Source organism: Carcharodon carcharias, chromosome 15 (assembly GCF_017639515.1).
Source record: "Carcharodon carcharias isolate sCarCar2 chromosome 15, sCarCar2.pri, whole genome shotgun sequence".
NCBI lineage: Eukaryota > Metazoa > Chordata > Chondrichthyes > Lamniformes > Lamnidae > Carcharodon > Carcharodon carcharias.
In genome coordinates, this window is record NC_054481.1 from 22352549 (window position 1) to 22378726 (window position 26178).

At 43.5% G+C, this 26178-nt stretch overlaps 1 protein-coding gene across 1 annotated transcript in view; it reads right to left on the bottom strand.

The window, feature by feature from the left end:
• The window catches only part of LOC121287741 (ras-related protein Rab-26-like), a 351705-nt gene that overhangs the window by 319774 nt on the left and 5753 nt on the right, over positions 1 to 26178 (bottom strand). Inside the window, exon 2 of the mRNA XM_041205625.1 lies at positions 26036 to 26146. Within this exon, the coding sequence (XP_041061559.1) occupies positions 26036 to 26146 (111 nt within the window). The remainder of the gene's footprint in view (positions 1 to 26035; positions 26147 to 26178) is intronic.

The window sequence follows — 26178 nt, forward strand, 5'->3', positions numbered from 1 at the left end:
AAATTTTACTTTACTCACCAAAGCAGCCAATTGTTTATCTTCACTACTGTTACCCAGAATAAAAGAGACTTTAACCCAGGCTTCTTTCAATAAACAACAAATTGAATAGTTTAATATAAAACCAGTCTTGTCAAATAGAAAGGCAAAGCTTATCAACATGCAGTGTGGAATATGAAATTGTACTAACTGCTCTTATGAGATAGCAGATGAACGCACACACACACGCGCATGCACGCACAAAATAGAAACGGAGGAATTTGGCCGAAGGTTAAAAGTCAATGGTTCAAAGGCAAAGGATAGACAATGGAGTCCTTGAAATGGCACCTGGGTTATACCGTTGGTCTCTCAGCACTGATCCGTGAAACAATCGATGGCTCTGGCACTGCTTTTCAGGCAGACTCAGAATACTCGAGGGTACTCTATTCCAGCACATAGAAGATCTCAGAAGCACCTTATATTCACTTCCAGCTGTGGGCTGGCCCTAGACTGCAAAAAGCTGCTGTCTTCCTTCCCAAGCAGCTGGTCCTTCTCTTCTCAAAGCAAAATCAAAACCCACTTTTCAAAACACAGTCTCCCAGTCATGGTTTTTTTTTCACAGCCATAAAGCCCCTGTGACCCCTTTTGTACACAGTGCACCCGGGTCAAGAGGTTGACAGATTTTTTTCAACTGCTTAATTACCCTTTCTTGTAAATGGATGGTTTTTCCAGGGATAGCGATCAGAGTTCTACATTAACCCCTTAAGGGATAGTGTCTTTTCAAACACAAATGCTTCCAGAATGTCCTAAGTCCTTGAAAATGAACCATTTTCTGTGGTTAAAAGTGATCATGACAGTGCCCGACTAAAGCGCTGTGCTGGCTAAGCTTGCCAACAATTCAATTGCCAGTGCCCTTCATTGGGAATGGGAGTTAACTGGCTGCAGGAGAGCTCTGAAGCAACAGGATTAGAATTTTGTTTGCTCTGGCAAAGAGCTGGCACAGACATGATGGTCCAAATGATGGTCCATTATGGGCTGGGGCAGACTGCACCCATAAAATTTTTCAAAACTCAGCACAAGGAGGAAACACAAAATTTACCCTTTATTGACTCATTTAACAGACTCTTTTTAAAAAGAAACATGCACAATGGGTATATTTGTGATCTGTGGAAAGCTGCAATTTTGACGCTGAATGCAATTATCACTTAGGCAGATGAAGACTCTAAATTGCTCGGGCAACAGCGTATCCGAGCAGCTCTCTTATTATTGTGCAGCTCTCCTGCTAACGTCATTACAAAATTTCACAAAGGACATCTGTTGCACATATAATAAGGAAGTTAACTAAAAGTAGTGTGCGCAGAAAGAATCACTGCAGCCATCAACTTCGGTGAAGTGTTAGGAGTGAGATTAATGAGCAAAGAGTGGAAGGCCGATCACCAACCCATTTGCCCTTAAGGAGCTATGGTTATGCTTAAGATTGAGGTACCTTAAAATTGGCTTTTATTTGGAAAGTTGCCAAGTGCCATAGCTTGACATGATAGAAAATGAAAAAGACAACTTTCATTTGCATAGCACCTTCCACGACTTCAGAACATCCCAAAGCACTTTGCAGAGAATAGTCACTTTTGGAGCGTAGTTACTGTTCCATTGTAGGATATGTAGCAGCCAATTTACATACAGTAAGCTCCCAAAAACAGTAATATGCTAATGACCAGATAATCTGTTTTACCGATGTTGCTTGAGGAGTAAACATTGGCTGGGGAAAGCTGCTCTGCTCTTCTTCGAAATAGCACCATGGGATCATTTACATGCATTTGAGAGGGCCTCAGTTTAACATCTCATCAAAAACATGGCACTTCCAACACTACAGCACTCTCACAATTCTGCACTGGGCGTGTGTCATAGGAACAGGAGTAGGCTATTTAGCTTCTTCAGCCTATTCCACCATTCAATGAGATCATTGTTGATCTGCACCAAATACCTTTCTTTATCCCATAGCCCTTAATACCTTTTGTCAACAACAATCTATCAATCACAGATTTAAAATGAACAATTGAGCTAACATTAACATCAATTGTCATTTGTGGAAGAAAGTTCCAAATCCTATCACCCTTTGCATGAAGAAGTGTTTCCTAATCTCACTCCTGATACGTGTGGCCCTTATTTCTAGGCTATGCCCCCTAGGCGTAGACCAGCCCCTCTGCCACCAACCCTGCCTGCAGCCCCGCACCCCCCCCCGACAAACAACAAGCAGAAATAGTTTCTCTCTATTTGTTCTCCTCTATATCTTGAAAACTTCCATCACACCTTAACCTTCCAAATTCAAGGCAATACAACACTAGTTTGTTTAATCTCTCCTTGTAGCTTAACTCTTGGTATCATTCCAGTAAATGTATCCCACCACTCCCTCCAAGGCTAAACCTTCTTAAGATGTAGTGCTCAAAACTTTTCCAGGAATGATCTAACCAGGGCTTTGCATAGCTGAAGTATGATTTCTGCGTCATTGTATTCTAGTCCTTTCATTATAAAGGCCAGAGCTCCATTGGCCTTTTTGGTTATTTTCTGCACCTGTTCATGGCATTTTAATGATCTATGTACCTGAGCCCTGGGGTCTCTTTAGGTCTCCATCATATCAAGTTTTGCACCATTCAGAAGGTACTCTGTTCTACAGACATTTCCCTGTCAGCCTATGTTAATCTCTGGAGTGAGACTTGAACCTACAACCCTCTGCCTCAGAGGCAAAGTGCTATGGGCCTTCCAGCAACTGGCTACAGAGGATTTTGGCCCAGGCACTAGACTGGATGCCTGGAAATCTTAGTTGCAAGTATTAAGCAAAAAAAAAAATAAAAGGTAGAGTTACCCAAATAACGCTATAAAAATGAAGTGAAAAATGTAGTTTTTGGATCCACATGAGCTGGTTTGTTTTTCATCCCTCGATATTTTTCATTAGTGTGGAACCATAAAACAATAATGTGCCTGTGAGTTGTCAGAGCATGTTGTGAAACTTTTCAATATCTGTGCCTGACAGGGAGACTTCACATTCTGACAGGCACTCCAAAAGCTTTCAAGCCATAAATAAACTCTTATCTGGGTGTTCGGGTATTACTTCAACATCTGCTGTGATAAAAGGTGAGCGAAAACACCCTTCAAGGGAAAATAAACTCTGCAAATGAAACCTCTATTATCAGATAACATATAGGTGATTGTTGGTTCGAGAATAACGATGAAAAGGCAGACCACCACCCACCTCACCCCATTCCCTCCACCTTTCCCCCAATGACTCAACTCGTATAGAGTCATGCAGACCAGGTACATCACAAGTTCAACTCCTGTATGGACATGGAGTGAGTGCTGAACCAGATTCCCCTTGTAGTCAAACAAGCTACTAATGCTATCCATTGCGCAAAAGATTAAATGGACCATTATCATGGCTTAAACAGCAGGACAGAGGATGGTACTCTGCTAGGAGTGGCTGATCTCCTGACCCCCACCATCACCACCACCACTCAAAACCTTCCACATAAATCAACTCAAGGGTGCAACGGGTACAGTTGCAACAACATTCAGGAATCTTGACAACATTCAGGGAGGCGGTGTTCGATCAGCACCCTTGTGACTGCATTCAACATTCACCCTATATGTCACATCTCACCAAGTTGGCCTTAACAGCATCTCCCAGTCCCCATGAACTCTACCACCAAGAACATCAACTCCACGTCACACAACATTTTCACTTGCCCATAATCGCCATTCGTTGCCATTGAGTCAAAATCCAGGAATTGCTTTCCATTGTCACAATCACTACAAGAACTGCAGGACAGTCAAGAAGGTGGCCCGTCATCATCTTCTTGGAGGTAACTTTGGACTAGAAATGTGGCCTTGTATAATCAAACAAATCAAAAAATGTGCAGATTACACATGAAAAATGGGAACTTGGGCTTGGTATGCGATGGCAGTCAGCTCCTGTGGAACTGGACCAAGGTGTGGGTCTATGCACACACACAGGGGAGAACAGGAAAGACAAGATATGATTGTAAAAGCGGTTTTAAAATAACATTTCATTTAAACAAAATGGTTTAATAGCATTGGGGCCAGCTTGCTGCTCACAGCGGTCATTCCAGCTACCTTAGGAACGGCTTGTAAACCATGCTGTAATCATTGATATACAGTATCTCAGTACAGCAACTCCTCAAGATAATTATGTGTGCAAAAAGAAGATAAATTTTAATTATCTTGGAAGCCTTTTTGTGCACAGCACCTGGTGCAAAATATCAATGCCTAAGCTCCCAATGCGTTGCATGGATTCAAATGAGCACAGTACTCTTTCTACCTTCTCCTTCGCCAATTTGGGTTAATGCAACTTGAAGAGCAACCAATTAAACTGATATGATTAAAATGAAATGATACTTCCAGTACAGTCACAAAATCTGCATTAAAATCAGTTCATTTCAGTGGCTGCATTACAGACCTTCATAAGTTTAATCTTTAATGGAATGCACTGTGAATGTACTAAAATTGCCGCAGTGGATTCTTCGAAAGCTTTATCTGTGTTGCTCTGCAGATATGATCTCAATAAAGCATGGCTCCTTTGATGCCTAAAGATTTCTTTTAACTCACTTAAATGGCCAGTTCTCATATACAAACATAACCAATGGACTTTCTGAACATGCAACACAATGCAGCCAAGTTCTCTTAGGCTCTTAGACCTTGCCCTTGGGGTCGAGGATGACCTGCTTTCACACTAAAAACAAGTTCTCCAGTGGCTGAAGAGTCCAATGTGCAACCTACAGTCTCTGTCACAGGTGGGGCAGACGGTGCTAGGGGGAAGGGGGTTGTCTCACACTCCTTTTGCTGTCGGCGCTTGGCTTCAGCTAGCCCTTGGCAATGAGACTCGAGGTGTTCAGCTTCTTCCCGGATGCTTTCCCTCCACTGCGGGTGGTCTTGGGCCAGGGATTCCCAGATGTCAGTGGGGATGTTGCACTTTTTCAAGGAGGTTTTGAGGGGGTCCTTGAAGAGTTTCCTCTCCCCACCTGGGGCTTGCTTGCATTGTCAAAGCTCTAAGTAGAGCACTTGTTTCGGGAGTTTCGTGTCAGGCATGCGGACAATGTGGCCCGCCCAGCGGAGCTGATCGAGTGTGGTCGTTGCTTCAATGCTGGGGATGTTGGGCTGAGTGAGAACACTGACCTCGGTGCACCTATCCTGCCAATGGATTTGCAGGGTCTTGCGGAGGCAATGCTGGTGGTACTTCTCTAGAGTTGAGGTGCCTGCCCTGACTCTATATGTACACACACACACACTCACACCTCATGGGCACACAAACACACATACAGACTAACAGATACATGCACACACGTGCATTTACACACATGTGCTAGCAGGGGATGCGAGGCTTGGAGCATTGGGAAAGAGGGAGAAAAGAAAGTCAATAGCTTTGAAATGTGGTCCTTAAGAAGGATCATAAGGGTAAGCTGGGTGGAGAAAATAACTAAACAAGAAGTACTGAATGAGGATACAAGAACAAGAGAACTCTTAAATCGTATCAAAAGAAGTCAAATGGAGTTCTTTGGACATCATATTTGTGCAGAAGGTTTGGCATGCCTAATCACCACCAGAAGGATTAATGGAAACAGAGCTAGAAGCTGACAGCAACGGAAGCAGCTAGACAACATTAAAGACTGGCTTAACCAGAGCTCCAACAACAAGGTCATCCACTATTGCTATGGTCAGAGTGTTTGGAAGGTGATGGTCACCTACGGCAGCCGACATGGCACTTAGACGAGGGCCATAGGAGGGGTCACCAGATGCTGAGCAGCAGCAGAAACGCTGACTGAGAGAAATATAAGCGCCCCCATCATCACTTTGGTGGAAGTAAACTAACAGCGCAGATGAAAAGGCAGGAGATTTGATTGGATTGTGTCTACACAAGGCACTGCATTTATCCACTCAATCTTCAGGCTGAGTTTTCCCGTGGCCGTCGGGACCCCCACCTCAGGACCATATGAGGGTCCCGAACCTAATGGCGTCCGAATCCCGTCTGTCTGCGTGATCTTCCTATATGTCACATCTTACCAAGTTGACCTTGACAGCATCTCCCAGTCCCCGTGAACTTACCACCAAGAACATCAGCACCATGTCACACAACATTTTCACTTGCCCATAATCGCCATTCATTGCCACTGAGTCAAAATCCAGGAATTGCTTTCCAATGTCACTGTGGTGACACCATCACTACAAGAACTGCGGGAAAGTCAAGAAGGTGGCCCATCATCATCTTCTTGGAGGCAACTTTGGACTAGAAATGTGGCCTTGCATAATCAAACAAATCAAAAATGTGCAGATTTTGCATGAAAAATGGGAAACTTGGGCTTGGTATGAGTTCCAGGGTTTTGAAGAACAGTGATATATTTCCAAGTCAGGATGGTGAGTGGCCTGGGAGGGAACTTCCAGGTGGTGGTGTTCCCATTTATCTTCTGCCCTTGTACTTCTAGATGGTAGCAGTCGTGGGTTTAGAAGATGCTGCTGAAGAAGCCTTGGTGAATTTCTGCAGTGCATCCTGTAGATGGTACACACTGCTACTACTGTGCGTCGATGATGGAAAGAGTGAATATTTGTGGAAGGGGTGTCATCAAGCTGGCTTTTTTGTCCTGGATGGTGTCAAGCTTCTTGAGTGTTGCTGTTGCTGCACTCAAGTGGAGAGTATTCCATCACACTCCTAACCTGTGCCTTGTAGATGATGAACAGGCCTTGGGGAATCAGGAGGTGAGTTACTCATCACAGGATTCCTAGACTCTGACCAGCTTTTGTTGCTACAGTATTTATATGGCTAGTCCAGTTCAATTTCTGGTCAATGGTAACCCCCCAGGATGTTGATATTGGAGGATTCAGCAATGGTAATGCCATTGAATAGCAAGGGGCTATAAATAGATTCCCTTGTTGAAGATAGTCATTGCCTGACACTTGTGTGGCATGAATGTTACTTGCCACTTGTCAACCCAAGCCTGGATATTATCCAGGTCTTGCTGCATTTGGACATGGACTGCTTCAATATTTGAGGAATCGTGAATGGTGCTGAACATTGTGTAATCATCAGCGAACATCCCCACTTCTGACCCAAACACTTCTGATGAAGCAGCTGAAGATGGTTGGGCCTAGGTCACTATCCTGAGGAACTCCTGCAGTGATGTCCTGGAACTGGGATGATTGACCTCCAACAACCACTACCATCTTCCTTTGTGCTACATATAACTCCAACCAGTGGAGAGATTTCCCCCGATTCCCATTGACTCCAGTTTTGCTAGGGCTCTTTGATGCAACACTTGGTCAAATATGGCCTTTATGTCAAGGGCAGTCACTCTCGCCTCACCTCCAGAGTTCAGCTCTTTTGTCCATGTTTAAACTAAGACTGTAATGAGATCAGGAGCTGAGTGACCCTGGTGGAACCCAAACTGGGCATCAGTGAGCAGGTTATTGCTAAGCAAGTGCTGCTTGATAGCACTGTTGATTACCCCTTTCATCACTTTACTAATAATCAAGAGTAGACTGATGGGCCGGCAATTAGCAGGGTTGCATTTGTCCTGCTTTTTGTGTACAGGACGTACCTGGGCAATTTTCCAAATTGCTAGGTAACTGCCAGTGTTGTAGCTGGACTGGTACAGCTTGGCTAGGGCAAATTCTGGAGCACAAGTCTTCAGTACTATTGCCAGAATATTGTCAAGGCCAACAGCCATTGCAGTATCCAGTGCCTTCAGCTATTCCTTGATAACACATGGAGTAAATCGAACTGGCTGAAGACTGGCATCTGTGATGCTGAGGAGCTCTGCAGGGGGCCCGAGGTGGGTCATCTACTTGGTACCTCTGCCTGAAGATTGTTGTGAATGCTTCAGCCTTATCTTTTGCACTGATGTGCTGGGCTCCTCCATCATTGAGGATGGGGATATTTGTGGAGCCTCCTCCTCCTGTGAGTTGTTTAATTGTTCACCACCACTCATGACTGGATGTGGCAAGACTGCAGATCCATTAGCTGTGGAATCGCTTAGCTCTATCTTGCTGCTTATGCTGTTTGGCAAGCAAGTAGTCACATGTCATAGCTTCACCAGGTTGATACCTCATTTTTAGTTATGTCTGGTGCTGCTCCTGATATGCTCTCCTGCACTCTTCATTGAACAGGGTTGATCCCTTGACTTATGGTAATGGTAGAGCGGGTATATGCCATGAGGTTACAGATTGTGGTTGAGTACAATTCTGCTGCTGCTGATGGCCCACAGTGCCTCATGGATGCCTAACATTGAGTTGCTAGACCTGTTCAAAATCTATCCCATTTAGCACAGTGGTAGTGCCACACAACACGATGGAGGGGATCCTCAATGTGAAGCCGGGACTTCATCTCCATTAGGACTGTGCGATGGTCATTCCTACCAATACTGTCATGACAGATGCATCTGTGGCAGGCAGATTCGTGAGGATGAGGTCAAGTATGTTTTTCCCTCTTGTTGATTCCCTCACCACCTACCACAGACCCAGTCTAACAGCTATGTCCTTTAGGACTCGACCAGCTTAGTCTGTTGTGGTGCTACCGAGCCAATCTTGGTGATGGACATTGAAGTCCCCACCCAGAGTAAATTCTGCGCCCTTGCCGCCCTCAGTGCTTCCTCCAAGTGGTGTTCAACTGAATACTGATTCATCAGCTTAGAGGGGCACGGTACGTGGTAATCAGCAGGAGGTTTCCGTGCCCATGTTTGACCTGATGTCATGAGACTTCATAGGGTCCAGAGTCGATGTTGAGGACTCCCAGGGTGACTCCCTCTTGACTATATACCACTGTGCTGCCACATCTGCTGGGTCTGTCCTGCCGGTGGGACAGGACATACCCAGGGATGGTGATGCTGGTGTCTGGGACATGATCTGTAAGGTATGATTTTGAGAGTTTGACTATGTCAGGATGTTGCTTGACTACTCTGTGAGACAGCTCTCCCAATTTTGGCACAAGCCCCCAGGTGTTAATAAGGAGGACTTTGCAGGTTCAACAGGGCTGGGTTTGCCATTGTCATTTCCAATGCCTTAGTCGATGCCGGGTGGTCCGCTCACTTTCATTCCTTTTGTTTGGTTTTTTAGTGTTTTGATACAACTGAGTGGCTTGCTAGGCCACTTCAGAGGGCACTTAAGAGTCAAGCACATTACAGCAAGACAATTTAACAAGGATCCGAGATAGTCATCTGTGGAGCCACTTCTCATCTCTGGTTTTCAGACCTTAGGGTAAAACAATTTCAAGTGGCAGCTGAAAGTAGATGTAATCATGTCCATCATTAGGCATCGCTGTCTGTACATATCTTGTAAGGAGTCTTACAAGACTGGGAATAGTAACGTAGCTTTGCCCTGTGGATGTTACTGGCAAACTGCACATATCCCAGTTGGACTGTCCTCTAGAACAACAACCGCCAGTGGCAAAACTATCACTGAAGCTCAAGGAAAATGACAACTGTTCAATCAAACCAATGTCTTCTGCCAATACATAGAGAAGGGGCTAGGATGAAGAATTTCAATCAAAACGACAGCTTGTACCCCCTGAAGGGGGTAGCATCTTTCAGATGGAGACCTTAACCCCACCTATGGACATAAATATTTCATGGCACCATTTGGAAAAGTCTAGGGGAGCTTCTGTCCAATATTTAGCCTTCAACCAGCATCTAAAAACAGATAACCTCCTCATTTATGTCAATTGGGAGCTTGCTGTGCACAAACTGGCGGCCGAGTTTCCTACACTATGACAGAGACTGCACTTCAGTGACGCTTCTTTGGGTGTAAAGCGTTTTGAGGCATCTTCAGGTCGTGAAAGGTTCTGCGCAGGTGCAATTTCTTACTTTGTTTCTCACAGGCTACCAGCACAAAAGCTTGCTTTGCACAGCAGACCTTTTAGATTTGTGCAACGTTCCTAACATAAACAGAAAGATCGAGCTTCAGTATCAGCCTTCGCTACTATCAATATTGCAGCATATGTTGATGCTAAAATTGAACATTTAAAAGTAGGTGCGGAAATAGTCCTTGCCAGGTTTGGAGCTGTTAAAGCTGATTAGGCTCCCAGTCCTGATGGTATGCACTCTAGGGGGCTTCTATATTTAGTTGCTCTTCGAGATCAGGAATTGTTCCCGGTGACTGGGAGAGAAGAGGCCCACGTAGGCCTATTTTAAAAAAAAGGAGAAATGCCAGAATCAGGAGATTTTTGTTATTCTTTCATGGGATGCGGACATCACTGGCTAGGCCAGCATTTACTGCCCACCCCTAATTGCTCTTGAGAAGGTGTTGGTGAGCTGCCTTCTTGAACAGCTGCAGTCCATGTGGTGTTGATACACCCACAGTGCTGTTCGGAAGGGAGTCCCAGGTTTTTGACCCAGTGACACATTGAAGGAACGTCGATATATTTCCAAGTCAGGATGGTGAGTGACTTGGAGGAGAACTTGCAGGCGGTGATGCTCCCCCATGGGTCTGCTGCCCTTGTCCTTTTAGGTGGCAGAGGTTGCAGGTTTGGAAGGTGCTGTCAAAAGGACCTTGGCAAGTTACAGTGGTGTACCTTGTCGATGGTACACATTGCTACCACTGTATGTTGGTGGCTGGAAGAAGTGAATGTTTAAGGTGGTGGATGGGGTACTGATTAATTGGGTTTTTTTGTCCTGGATAGCACTGACCTACTTGAATGTTGGAGCTGCACCCATCCAAGCAAGTGGGAAATATTCTATCACACTCCTGATTTGTGCCTTGTAGATGGTGGACAGGCTAGGGGAGTCAGGAGGTGAGTCACTTGCTACGGAATTCCCAGCGTCTGACCTCCTCTTGTAGCCACAGTTTGGTCAAGTTAAGTTTCTGGTCAACGATAACCCCCAGAATGTTGATAGTGGGTGATTCAGTGATGCCAATGCCATTGAAAGTCATGGGAAAATGGTCAGACCATCTCTTCTGTGAGATGGTCACTGCCTGACACTTGTGCTGTTTATCAACCCAAGTATGACCGTTGTCCAGGTCTTGCTGCATTTCAGCATGGACTGCTTCAGTATCTGAGGAGTTGTGAATGGAATTGAACATATCCATTAATTTAATACTTAAATCCAGAAAGTTCTTCTTTGTGCTGAACGCTTAAATCTAGAAAGTTCTTCTTTCTGCTGAACCACTGACCTGTTGACCTCTGGAACAAGGAGGCAGTGATTGTGGATTCACCACAAGCATTCAAAAGGGAGCTGAGCAAGTTGCTCCAAATGATACAACAACAATTCTGGTACATTATTAGCTATGTTAGACATTTTCCCTCCTCCAGCCCCACAGCCTTCAGAGATCTCGGCACTCCTCCAATTCTGGCTTCTTGCACATCCCTGATTCCATCACTGGTATGCCTTCGACTGCCAAGGCCCTAAACTCTGGGAATTCCTGCCTAAACCTCTCTGTCTCTCTACCTCTCTTCCCTCCTTCTAAAAGGTTTCTTAAATTCTACCTCTTTGTCCAAAGTTTTAGTCAGTGGCCTTACTATCTCATTGTCAATTTTTGCAGGTTAGTTCATCTTTATCAATGCCACTGGTCTGCACAGCTTGGTGCTGCACTGTGATCCAAGAGCAAGAGCTGACTTTTCTTTAGTGAATGAGGAATATAACACTCCATCACTGCTCCAACATCAATGCTCTCATTAGTAGCGATGCATGAGATCAACCTCTGTGGAAAATTGGTGCTGTTCCACCCGACTATTCAGCCACCTTCATCCATCCCTTCACCATGTCATTGCATAGCCAAGGTTTGCAATTGAAGATAAATTGCAAACTTTGCTGAATTGAAGCTGACAGACAAAAGTGCAGTCAATCCTTTTTGACAGAATTACTGACTTAGCCTTCTGAGCACCAGGTAACATTATGCTACACATGTCTTCAGCACATTTTTTTTTAAAGTGGAGCGCTTACTGGGTGAGATCAAAGTTCTGCACAAGGCTTCTCTGTATGGGGAAATTTGTTCTGAAAACATTTCCTTGATAGCTGGGTATTGCACGAAGGGCCATGTTTATCATTCAATTGCTTTTGCTCTTCCTTCTCCCTGTAACTTCCTCCAGCCTGACAAACCATTCCCAGCCCTGACAAGTTCCTCATTCCTAGCATTCTGGCCTTTGTACATAGTTCACTTTATTTGCTCATTTGACGAGTGCCTTCACCCGCTTATGTCCCATTGTCTGGAATTCCCTCTTTACTCCACCTCTTGCCAACTTAAAGCCTCCTCCCTCTTAGGCCAAGCTTTCGGTCATCTCTCCTCCCTTGCCTTAGCATTTCGTTTTAAATTACAACGCTGAGAAGCACCTGGGACAACTCTCTACATTAAAGGCACTACATGAATGTAAGCTGCTAATAATAATGCTGACTCTTTTGGAGGAAGCTGATGAAGGGGGGTGGTGGCGTGGGGGGTGGGGGGGAAGTGGTCCGGGCACAAGTGTTTAATTCTCTTTTCACAACACTGGGAATGAAAAACTAGTGTATCAGCATCAAGCTTTGAGCAAGCTGGAGATCCCCTGTGCCTACTCTGAACGACTGAACTTGCGTACCCACCATCATTATTTCAAAAAAATTCTCTTTATTTATTCAGCTAGCTCCTGCACAGACTCTAAACAAAGATTTGCATTTATATAGCACATTTCACACCCTCAGGACATTGCAATGTACTTTACAGAAAATGAAATGCCTCTTTTGAAGTGTGGTCACTGTTGCAATGTAGGAAATGCAGCAGCCAATTTGTGCAAGCAAGCTCCCACAAGCAACAATGTGATAATGACCACATAAATCTGTTCTATAGCTGTTAAAAGGAAAAGTATTTGCCAGGATGCACGAGAGAACTCATCTGCTCTTCTCCTCCACCTTAATGTACAGGCAGAGGCTCAGTTTATTGTCTATCAGAGAGATATGGCATCTCTGACAGTAGAGTGCTCCATCAGTACTGTTCTTGGAATGTGTTCAAAACTCTGGGCATGGGATATGAATCCATAACCCTCTGAGTCAGAGATGAGAGTCCTGCTGACTGAGCCACAGCTGATACAATCTTTTAACCAAACCCATTTCCCTTCTATTGAAAGGTCAGATCATGCACCTTGCTACTCACAAAAATAAATCATGCAAAACTGACCTCCCTTCACTGGAACATCAATTTTAATAATTTTCAAGGCATTGGTGAGGCCACACAAGGAGTGCTTTCTGCAACTTTGATCTCCTTATATAAAGAAGGACATACTTTGCGACTCCTCAGATACTGAAGCAGTCCATGTCCAAATGCAGCAAGAACTGGACAATATCCAGGCTTGGGCTGACAAGAGGCAAGTAACATTTGTGCCACACAAGTGCCAGGCAATGACCATCTCCAACAAGAGAGAATCCAACCATCATCCCTTGATGTTCAATGACATTACCATTGCTGAATCAACATCCTCGTGGTTACCATTGACCAGAAATTGAACTGGACTAGCCATATAAATACTGTGGCTACAAGAGCAGCTCAGAAGCTAGGAGTCGTGCGTCGAGTAACTCACCTCCTGACTCCCCAAAGCCTGCCCACCATCTACAACGCACAAGTCAGGAGTGTGATGGAATACACCCCACTTGCCTGGATGAATGCAGCTCCCACAATACACAAGAAGCTTGACACCATCCAGGACAAAGCAGCGCAGTTGATTGGCACAACATCCACAAATATTCACTCCCTCCACCACCGACGCAGAGTAGCAGCAGTGTGTACATCTACAAGATGCACTGCAGGAATTCACCAAGGCTCCTTCGACAGCATCTTCCAAACCCACGACCACTGCCATCTAGAAGGACGAGGACAGCAGATAGATGGGAACACCAACACCTGGAAGTTCCCCTCCAAGTAACTGACCATCCTGACTTGGAAATATATCACCATTCCTTCACTGTTGCTGGGTCAAAATCCTGGAAGTCCCTTGTTAACAGCACTGTGGGTGTACCTACACCACATGGACTGCAGCGGTTCAAGGAAGCAGCTCACCAATTAGGGATGGGCAATAAATGCTGGCCCAGCCAGCAAAGCCCACATCCTGTGAATGAATAAAAAAAACTCTCTCTAGAGGGAGTGCAACAAATGTTCACTAGGGCTGGTTCATGGGATGGCTCAATTTTCCTACAAGGAGAGATTCAGTTGACTAGGCCCATATTTCCTGGGGCGGAATTTTATGGCAGGGGGATTTTATGTGCCGGCCAAAGTCAACGGAGTTTAGAATGTCTCGCCGCATTTTACGGCCCCCCCCTCCCTGCTACAACGAGGCTGCAAAAATCCAAACTAATAGAAATATATCAAATTCATTTGGCACTTGACAGCATTTTTAAAAATTATTTCACGGGGTGTGGGTATCATTGGCTAGGCCAGCATTTATTGCCCATCCCTAACTGCCCTTGAGAAGGTGGTGGTGAGCTGCCTTCTTGAACCACTGTATTCCATGTGGTGTAGGTACACCCACAGTGCTGTTAGGGAGGGTAGGTACGGAGAAAATGTTTCCCCTGGTTAGGAATCTAGGACCATAAGACCATAGGAGCAGAAATTAGGCCATTCAACCCATCAAGTCTGCTCTGCCATTCAATCATGGCTGATAAGTTTCTCAACCCCATTCTCCTGCCTTCTCCTCGTAACCTTTGATCCCCTTACCAATCAAGAACCTATCTATCTCGGTCTTAAATACACTCAATGACCTGGCCTCCACAGCCTTCTGTGGCAATGAATTCCACAGATTCACCACTCTCTGGCTAAAGAAGTTTCTCCTCATCGCTGTTCTAAAAGGTCTTCCCCTTACTCTGAGGCTGTGCCCTTGGGTCCTAGTCTTTCCTACTAATGGAAACATCTTCCCCACATCCACTCTATCCAGGCCTTTCAGTATTCTGTAAGTTTCAGTCAGATCTCCCCTCATCCTTCTAAACTCCATCGAGTATAGACCCAGAGTCCTCAAACGTTCCTCATATGTTAAGCCTTTCATTCCTGGGATCGTTCTCGTGAACCTCCTCTGGACCCTCTCCAGGGCCACACAGGGTTATCATTTCTGTCAGCCACTTTGGGCTAAGGTGAGGGGAATTGTCTTCACTCAGAGGGTTGTGAATCTTTAGAATGCTCTTCCTCACAGAGCTGTGAATGTTCAGTCATTGAGTATATCGAAGACAGAGGTTGGATACTAAGGGAATTAATGAGATATGGGGATAGTACAGGAAGGTGGAGTTAAGGTAGATGATCAGCCATGATCTTATTGAATGGTTCAGCAAGCTCGAAAAACCAAATGGCCAAATCCAGCTCCTAATTCTTAAGTACTTATGTTCTCAAATAGTGCAGTGAGCAAAGCTAAGATAACTGAAGAGCCAGTTGTTACAATAACCAGCTAAAGGCCTCTCTTCATATTAAGAGGACAGAACAGCAGCGCATGAAAGGCACATCACAAATGAGTTCAGAAAATGACTGGGAAGGTGTCTCAGTCAGAAAAACATTACAGGTTTATTGTGGGATGCCGTGACATAAATTATCACTCAAGAGGAAAGGAGAAAGAAAAATAGGCTCAAAACAACAAAAAGAACAACTTGAATGTGTAGAGTACCTTTAACATAGTAAAACATGTCAAGGGACTCCATAAGAGTGATTATCAAACAAGATGTGGCACCAAGCCACACAAGGAGATATTTGGCCAAAAAGGTAGATTTTAAGAAGGAGAGATACATACACAGATGGAGATGTTTAGAAAGGGAATTCCAGAATTTGGGGCCTAGGCAACTGAAGGCATGGCTGGCAGTGGTGGAGTGATGCAAATTGGGGTTGCACAAGAGGCAAGAAATGGAGCAGTGCAGAGATCTGGGAGGGTTGTAGGATGGGGGAAGGTTACAAAGATAGGGAGGGGCAAGGCCATGGAAGGATTTGACAACCAGAAGGAGATTTTTTTTTTTAAATCGAGGCTTGACTGGGATGTAGATCAGCGAGCGCAGGTTAAAATCATCAAGCTTACAAAGAGAATTTACAAGGCAGATTAGAAAAAGGCTGAAATGCCAGTTAGAAATTCAGATGGTAGAAACAAGAACTTTTACACCTAATAAATTTGTAGGTGATTATCAGGGAAGTCCATTGAAACAGGCAGTATAAATGGGATCATGAAGCAACTGAATGTTTCATAAAAGAGAAAAAATAGGGGATTGAGAAGGTTGGGGCAGAAGTGATTCAAAGTGGGATATGTTCATTTGTTCCAATGGCTTGTGACAGTTTTTCAAAATGCATGTTTTAATTCCATTCCTAACTGGATATCAATCCACATTGTTTTTATCTATTCAGGTTTTGAGTCATTAAGTCTGTGAAGAAAACGAGAACTACACTTTCAACAGAATTCCCTCCTGTACTAATCATTCAGAAATCTCTTAATGAACACTAATATAATTCATTACTATTGCTGCCACTGATCCTGTGCCCTGCGGATCACATTTTGGCTCAGATGTTTGAGAAGATGTGAAGCAATTTAATGGAGGTGCCCCTCAGAACAAACTGCAGTTCACATGCTTTAGCTCCAAATACTCGTATCTGTACCAAAGTCTAATTTGCACAGCAAACCCAGTTAACCATTCATAAAAGCTGCTCCAGCCTCTGACATTATCATATTCAAACTTGGGAAAATGGTTTCTATTTCCTTTTTTAAACCGAGGTGATGTAAGTGTTTACCTGAGAGAGGAATCTCTCCATTGTCTTGTTGGCTGCTCCATTCTCTATCACAGAGATAAAAACAAAAAACTGCGGATGCTGGAAATCCAAAACAAAAACAGAATTACCTGGAAAAACTCAGCAGGTCTGGCAGCATCGGCGGAGAAGAAAAGAGTTGACGCTTCCAGTCCTCATGACCCTTCGACAGAGACCCTAGTTCTGTTGAAGGGTCATGAGGACTCGAAACGTCAACTCTTTTCTTCTCCGCCGATGCTGCCAGACCTGCTGAGTTTTTCCAGGTAATTCTGTTTTTGTTTTCTATTCTCTATCACTGCCGTCCTGTAACTTGGCACTCCCATTGCTGCACTCATATGTCTCCTTACGTAATTTCTCCTCCTGTGCCTACAGACATTTCCAGTGTGACCCAGAGCTCCATTCTTGACACCCCCCACCTTCTCCAATTCCCCGTTTATATGCCATCCCCACGTCAACCTCATCTGAATGCTCATAGTCAGCTGACGACCAACTCCATCTCTCCACCATCAGCACTGACTCCAATGCTGTTACCATTCTTCCCTGGCTCAGCCGTCATCCAAAATCACTCGAACCTAGAGAGTCATTGATCTGAAATATCAGCTCTTTTCTCTCTCTACCTGACCTGCTGAGCACTTCCAGCATTTTCAGTTTTTATTATCACCGGAACACATGATCTGGTCATTATTGCATTGCCGTATGTGGGAACTTAACCGTGTGCGAGTGACTGCCAGACTACACGCAACATATTGCTTCCCCAGAATATCAACACAAATCTAAAATAAAGGATGACCACAAAAATGACACAGCAATTAAAGTCAACTTTATTGTGCATTCAAGATGACCAACTCTTATGAATTAATATAAGAGACACTTTGACCGTGGGACCAGGAGTTGGGTGGGCATGGGGGGGTTGAGGGGGCTGTGGGGTAGGGGGTGGGGGGAATTGCTGATGACTGTGAGGGTGTGTGGGGGCAGGGAATTGGGGGTTGTTGGGGTTCTGGTCATCACAAGATTGAGGTGATGGGAGTGATTTAAAGTAACCAAAAATTAAAACTTATCTTGTGAAGTGACAACATTATCATCTCTCTGCGGGCCAACTTGCAGTCCCATTCAAATCACTTAACTGAGACTCCCAGGCTCTGTCTCCCACAGGCTGTCCTAGAAATACTGGACAAAAGGCACAGGACATGGGACAAACAGTCAAAATGAGGGACAATCCCTTAAAATATGGGACAGTTGGTCACCCTGTGTGCACTATCCCTTCAAAGCAACATATCCTTTCTCGACTATTTTGTCTCTGTATTTGTGTGCATTGTATTAGCTCTAATAGAACCCATGAGGTTTTGTGTTCATCAGCATCGATTTGGCACACAGTTTTGATGACCTGTACATACCATCATAATGCACTTATATCACTAAAGCACAGGAAGCATCTATGCCTACCACACCATTACTGTGGGCCAGAGGTATTAATAGAGAGACACCTACAATCAGATTTCCGTAACAGACTTTTCCCATTGCTGAAGAAAAATTTGAACCTGTGTAAAGCCAAGGAGAAAATGTGAAGGGGGTTCAGGTGGGTCCAGAAGTACACTAGGATCAGGCTTGAGGCAAGCAGAATCACAAAACAAGTGCTTAACCAATCTCAATAGCTGTCAGACCTTTAACTCTGGAATTCCCTCCCTAAATTCTTCATCCTTCTCTCCTCCTTTAAGACGTTATTTAAAACCTACCTCTTTGATCAAGTTTTTGGTCACCTTCCCAATATCTCCTTATGTGGCTCAGTACCAAACTTTGCCTGATAGTGCGCTTGTGAAAAGCCTTGCGACATTATACTGCATCAAAGATGATATATAAATGCACATTGCTGCTGTTGATACACAAGTCCACTGGTGTTTACTGTACTTGGTGACAGAATAAAATGCGATAACTTTTATACTCTGGGATTGGGCAGGCAGCCACATAATAATGATAGACAGTCAGAAAAGATCAATATGAAGATCTCACAGATCCTAATTCCACTGTAATGACATTTTATAATAACGTGTAATACTGTAATCTTATAATGTGCATATATATTTAAGGTAAAGCCTTTTTTAATGATTACTCAGAATATATCATCCTTACAGATACATGTGAAATCAGAGAGGGCATTTGATGGAAGGTAAAAGCTTGTGGGTTTCCTGACATGCCAGTCATTTATTATAATCACTTTTCTAGCATTTTCCATGGTGATTTTGTTTAAAAAATGAAATTCATTGCAAACTCTCCAATGTGCCAAACCTTCGGCCGGTACAGACACGATGGGCTGAATGGCCTCTTTCTGTGCTGTAACATTTCTATGGTTCTATAATAACTCAAGGATCTTATGGGTCTTCAGCAGAGATGGTTTCCGGACAGTCAAAAACATAAATCTACTTAAAACACACCAAAAGAAAGCATACCTTTTTCAACTCATATCAAACCTATGTATGCAACAGTCTGGGCAGCTACACATATGCGTACCAGTAGGTCACTCATTATTCTGCAATTATATATTAGGTGCCACTTTACAATTAAACAGCTTAACAATATGCAGTAGTTCAAGGAAGTATGCAGAATTTGGACCCACCCCCTTCAGAAATGTATTTTATTTTCATATTGATAGAGCAATGTCACATCTATTTCAAAGCTACCCCATAAAGCTTAAGCCTTATATGTGCTGTGTGGATCATTCCAGTAAGAACAGCATCATCCAACTCAAAAAGACTGAAATAGCACTACAATGAACTTAATGTAAAGGATAAGGGCTAATTAGTGTAGTCGCTATAGACCACATTACAGGGGGCTACAAGTGGCAGGATGGGATTGGAATCAGCTCCTACAGAAGTGCCAGGCTCTGCAATTCCTGAGTATTAATAGATATGCTTCAATAGTGGTGTAGTGCAGCACAGCTTTGCATTTCAGATTCGGTCTTGGCCTTGTGGATTGCACCACAGTGAAGCTTCATAATTGTAAATCGGGAAACAGCTCAGGGTCAAAGCCCAGGACATTGCCAAAGATCAAAAGAGGTAGAGAAGGACTGAAGTAAATCAAGCAGGAGCAATTTGAAGATACCGAACCTGGGTGGTAAAAAGGTGCCGATTGCAGGAGGAATAAAGGAGATAATAAGGCACAGGTTTTAGGTGCTGAGAAAGAATATAATAGGATATAACATGATGATTCCTGATCTCAATATGGTAGGAAGGCATGCAGGAAGACCTAGGGGAGCTCTGAAGCAACAGAAAAAAGAAAGATTAGAGGAGCATATTGATAACCGTGAAAATTAGGGAAGTTGCAAAGCAGAGAGCAGTTGCAACTCCAACCTTTTTCCAGAATTTTGTCTGGGATATATGAGAGGGGTATTAAGAAAACACCTCCCATATAGGGTTAGTTTTGAAACCTTGGGTGGTCTTGCGCTTTAAGGAAAAGGTGAGAGCTGCTGAAATAGGGAGAAATAGTTTGGCCCAAAAGAGGGTATTAAGCTTCTTGAGGCAGCTTTTAGAATTGGAGCCACTGTGGCATTTTCCTGAGATCAGAGAAGCTACTGAGGTCAAGCAGCTCAATAGTTGAGGAGAAATTGGAACCATGAATCATAATAGGTGGCTGCCCATGTTTGAATTACAGGAGGTGTAGATGAACTGGATTTAAACAGCTAAAAGAAACCAGGTTCTTATCGCACCAGTGACGGGCACGGAGGAGGTGGGAAAAGTAAGGGTTTAACCATTTCATTACGTGGGGAACAATGGCGTAATATCAATATAAATCATTATTAATGTTTATAATTGCGCCTCATCGGAGCCTGGCAATGTGTCTTTGCTCTGTCACTTGTAATTCTTGGTTTTGATAAAAGTCAAGGTGAGGGTTTATAAACCTTGTTCAAAACCGCCAAGTTTTAAAACTTTTCAAACGCTCATTTAATGAGCACATTAGATTTATTATACATGCAATGCACTTGCTATCCAAAATATTCAACTGGATTGCATAATCAGGTGGCACATCTGCTCTGGCATGTAACGTTGTGGAGTGTGCAATGTATTATTTCTGTATGTCTGACACACAGTGCAGGGAGAATATCTGAATGTTTTGTAAACAGATACATCCACTACAGTCAATAGTGCACAAAAATAAGTGTGAAACAGTCACTGCCTGTGACAAATACATATAAACCAGACCAAAGGTCTGCTTGTGACACAAAGAAGACAACAGCTTTAAACAGTAACAAAGCCTGAATTTATATAACACCTTTAATGTAGTCAAACATTTCCAGGCACTTCACAGGAGTGTTATCAAACATAATTTGACACCAAGACACATAAGGAGATAGTAGGGACAGGTGTCCAAATCCTGGTCAGATGTTGGTTTTAAGTGGCATCTTAAAGGAGGAGAGAGAGCTAGAGGAGCACAGAAGTTTAGGGAGCAAGTTCCTGAGCTTAGGGTCAAGGCTGCTGAAGATATGGCCCCCAATGAAGGTGCAATTAAAATTAGGGTTGCACAAGAGGCTAGAATTGAAGGAGGCTGGAAATCTCAGAGGGTTGTAGGGCTGGAGGAGGTTACAGAAATAGGAAGGGGTGAGGCAATGGAGGGTTATGAAAACAAGGCTGGGAATTTTAAAGTTGAAGCATTGTCAGACCTGGAGCCAGTGTGGGTCAGTGAGGCAGGGGATGATGGTTGAGCAGGATTTGGTGCAAGTTAGGATATGGGCAGCAGAGATTTGGATGAAGTCAAGTTTGTGAAGCATGTGAAGGTATCCAAACCCACAGCACAATAAAAAGTACAATGGAAAATTGGGTTTCAATCTGGTGAAATAGAGACTATTCTTAAACTGATACTTCTGAACTCACAAATTTATTCAGTTATTTCTCTGTCTTAGGTGAAAAACAAAGTATTGGGAACATGGTTAGGGTTTCAAATGAAGCAGAGTTGCCTGTGGGATGTAATCAGCCTGGTATTATTTTGGCAATCTGCGAAGACATGCAAAATTTTGGAATGCCAACTCAACAGAACGATCATTACTTCCCACACCCGGCTATCCAGCCGCGATCCTCAAAGATTTCTTCTTTCTTCAGAATGAGTTAACTGTTGGGAAACGGCTCAGCCACCAGGAGATGTTCTGAGCTGACAGCAAGTTGATTATAGTAGCAACGATTTCCCTACAGCCACAGTGTTTATCCACAGTGCTAAGTAGCTTCCCTAAAGCTGATGTACCCATGATTGGTATAAATTCTGCATGTCCAGACAAAGGGAACTAGACGGAGGTGAAATTGTTTAAGGTTTTAAAAAACACTGAAGGAAGGACTCTCTATGCAATGCAATAGACAATGTGCATTCATGCCAAACAATTCCCAATATATACATTCCAAATTCAGTCTCAGCTGAACCACCAACGGGAAGTAATGAATGGCAAAGGATGAAATAAATAATTCAGCAGGTGAGAGTCAATACATAGCAACCTTTCTCAGTTCCTAAATAAAAAGTCACATTGTTCAAATTCAGCACTTCAGTGTCAGTCGTAGCTCAGTTAGTAGTGCTTGTCACCTCTGGAATCAGAAGGTCATGGGTTCAAGTCTCACTTAAGACTACAGCATGTAACCAAGGCTGAAGCTTCAGTGCATTACTGAGAGGGCCCTGTATCCCAGTAAAAATGTTAACTTAGACTCTGTCTGTTCAGGTGAATGTGAGATGTGCTATGGTGCTTTTTGTTTTGAAGGGGAGCTGTCCTGGTGCCCTGGCCGACATTCCTCCCTCAGCAAACACTACTCAAGCAGGTGAACTGGCCACTCGTCTCATTGTTGTTTGTGCCATGCACAAATTGGTGGCTGTGTTTGGCTTCAAAACAAGCGAATACAATTCAAAACTATTCCATTGGCTGCAAAGTACTTTAGAACATGTTAAGAACATGAAAGGCTGTCAAACATTAATGTAAGTGCTTTCTGTATTAATATAGCAGGGGTGACATCAAGCAGACTTCAGTGGGGGAGAAGATTATTGAAAAATGACTCCTTTCTCAAGTAACCTAAAGTTTTCAGTGCCTCGAACCCTAGAATGCTAGAAGGTCAATTAACCCCAGCTGCAAATCAGATTTCACCTAATCCCACTAAAAATGTAAATTAGCCAACAACACAGTACAAAAATTAAAACAGAAAATGCTGGGAAAACTCAGCAAGTCTGTGGAGAGAGAAACAGAGCTAATGTTTCAAGACCATATGACTCTTCTTCAGAACTCTGAAGAAGAGTCATACGGACTCAAAACATTAAACGTTAACATTAAATTTTGCTAAGGGCATGCAATTCCTGTCCACAAACCTTACTACAGCTGTCGCAATTCAGGGTCATGCCTTTTTGTCATCATTTCCCATTGTAAATTGCTATGTCAACATTTTATGTTCAATTTTACAATGTCAACTGTCAATGGTATATGTAAGCTCTGGCCACCAGGTGGTCCTGCGGAGTAAGTTTCTGAAGTTTCTCATCCTACTCTATTACTACCTTGGATTCAACAGCCCCAGGCATCATCACACACTTTACAACTATAAATATTTCTTATGTCTAACTGGTACGTAAATATAGTGAGGGCAACTTGCTCGTGGTCTGAAGACTGCATGTGGATGCACAGAAGATGTAAAAGGGAGAACGGTGAAATACACAATTTATTCCATAAATAAGGATATCCTGATAAAAAAGACAGAAGGCACTGTCACAAGGAGAATAAGCTATGCATTCCACATTGCCTTATCGCATATTTTACTTGCGCAGTGGAAGTTGGGATGACTTATAAATAATCAATAAAAAAATATTTCGTCAGTTGGCCTTATGGTGGATTAAGAGATGGGTCAGTATGATATTAATCACTGCAGCACAGGAGGAACCAGGTTTGAGGTGACATTTTTGACAAGTTAGCTGAAAATCAGTGAAAGCAGCAGTCCAGAGCTAGGGAGTAGGAAAATAAGCCAAAGCTCTCAAGCTTTCAAGAGCCCGATATGGAAACCTACACACATGTAGAGGTAGTGCACGAAAAAGATCGGACTCCATTGTGATACTTATCATAGTGGATTAGCATGCAAGCAATCACTATCTCAGCTCAGTTATGAAGAATGGTCAGTTGAGACAAGATTGTCTTATGGGGAAAGGTTAGACAGGTTATTCCTGTATCCACTGGAGTTTAGAAGAGTAAGCGGTGACTTGGTTGAACCTTTAACATCCCAAGGGCTCTTGACAGGGTGGATGTGGAAAGGATGTTTCCTCTTGTGGGAGAACCTAGAACTAGGGGTCACTGTTTAAATATAAGGGGTCGCTCGTTTAAGACAGAGATGGGGAGAAATTTTTCTCTCAGACTGTAGTGAGTCTTTGGAACCCTCTTCCTCAAAAGGCGGTGGAAACAGAGTCTTTGAATATTTTTAAGACAGAGCTAGGTGGATTCTTGATTAACAAGGGGGTGAAAGGTTATTGGGGGTAGGCAGGAATGTGGGGTTAAGGTTACAATCAGGTCAGCCATGATCTAATTGAATGGCAGAGCAGGCTCGAGGGGCTGAGTGGTCTACTCCTGCTCCTAATTGTATGTTTGTATGTTGACTGGCGCCTATGAATGCACACCCCAGTCAGTTCCCCACAGGGGACAGGTGGGGGAGAAAGCCAGCAGCCAAACGTATTTTGTTTCGTTAGAGATTACAACAGCCATAGACTTATTCTCTCCTTCCCAGTTGAATAGTTTTGGTGGGGTAAATGAGAAGAAATTATTTCCACTGGCAAGAGAGACAATAACCAGAGGAAATAGAGCGAAGGTAATGGCAAAATGAATCAGAGGGGAGATGAGGCGAATTTGTTTTTTTAATGTAGCGAGATTTGGAATGAACTGCCAAAAAGGTGGTGGGAGCAAGTTCAATAGTAGCTTTCTAAAGGGAATTAGATAGATATTTGGAAAGAAAACAACTGCAGGGTTACAGAGAACAAACAAAGGGAGTGGGATTCATTGGATAGCTCTTTCAAAGAGCCAGCACAGGCACAATAGGCTGAGTGGCCTCCTTCTGTGCTTTACGATAATTTGCTGAATTACCCAGCCCTGATTTTTACCATTACCAAGTTAGAAGGCTTGTGTATCTCTGCTACACAGAAGGGCAGACTTCAATTTATTTCAACCACCGCACACCAAAAGAAATGACCCTGATTCTTTAACTCTCCACAGTTGGGCAGCAATAATCCATTCATGTGTTCAGTCACTTTGCTGCAAATTTGCAGCTGTTGAAGTATGCTAGTTTCAAGCTCCATCGCCCCAAACAAGACTCATAGAATCACGTACTGTACAATCTTAATGTTATCCATGCAGAGTTTTATGATTCTTACATATCATACATTGCATCATGCTTTCTAAAGATTCATCTGTGAGCATTCAAGTCTCATTTCACTGCAATACATTTACCAACACAGCTCCTATGTAAAGGAATAATGCTCAGTATGAAAGAATCGCACTGGGGACCATTGCAATCAGTTGATTTGCACATTCGCTGGTGCTGCTGTTATTGTATCTGAAAAATCCTCTGAAGGTGATGACTCTCGTCCAGGCTTTGGTTACACAGGCAATGGGATCCCTCCAGTACCTCAATGCAAGCAGTCATGTTTTCCCATGTGAGACAAGTCTGAACGGTAGTGGGCTTTTTGTCTCTGAAGGCAGTGCAGCAGAGCCTAGAGAACCGCGTACGTGCACTCCCCAGCAGACATCAATCGCAATGGGCTCATTCGTCTATGCAATGAGCCCAGGGTAGCTTCCCCATGATAACCCCGACTGAGGCCAGCTAATCCAGGCACCGGCCAAGGACCAAAGCTGGGTCCTCCCTGGGATGTACAGCTCGATACCTCAGCAGCCACTAGAGGCTGGCACACACACTCTAATGTCTTTAGCAAAAAAACAGTATCCTCCTCTTATTAATGTGGAGGTGATAAAAGTGATGTAAAGCTACACATTTATTTTTATGTGTCATTCAATGTCAGGAAATTTTTATCAAAGCAGTGGGAGAGAAATAGTGCCTTTAGCCAAATGGATTCCATGTGCACTGGCACAAATTCAAACTAATAAATAACAGGAAATACTCACTCCCAACACAAATGAAATGTAAATACAAACACTTTCTGAGATGTGCGTATATATATGTCGGCAGGAGGACTAAGTGAATACTTCTTTCAAAGAGTTGGCACAAGCAAGATGGGCTGAAAGGCCTCATTCTGTTTTGTACCATTCTGTGATTCACATCATGACAATTGTCTGAGCAGCACATTTAATTATTTTCCGAGTGCAATCAACGAGGAAATATAAAACGTAAGAGAGTCTCACCCTGAAGTCAATTCCCACTGTGGAAATAAAGCTTCCGGCTAAGAAAGCTCCATCCTTAAAGCGCACCAGTAAACAGGTTTTCCCCACTCCAGAGTCTCCAACTAACATTACCTAGAATAAAACAACAGGCTGTTACTAGGACA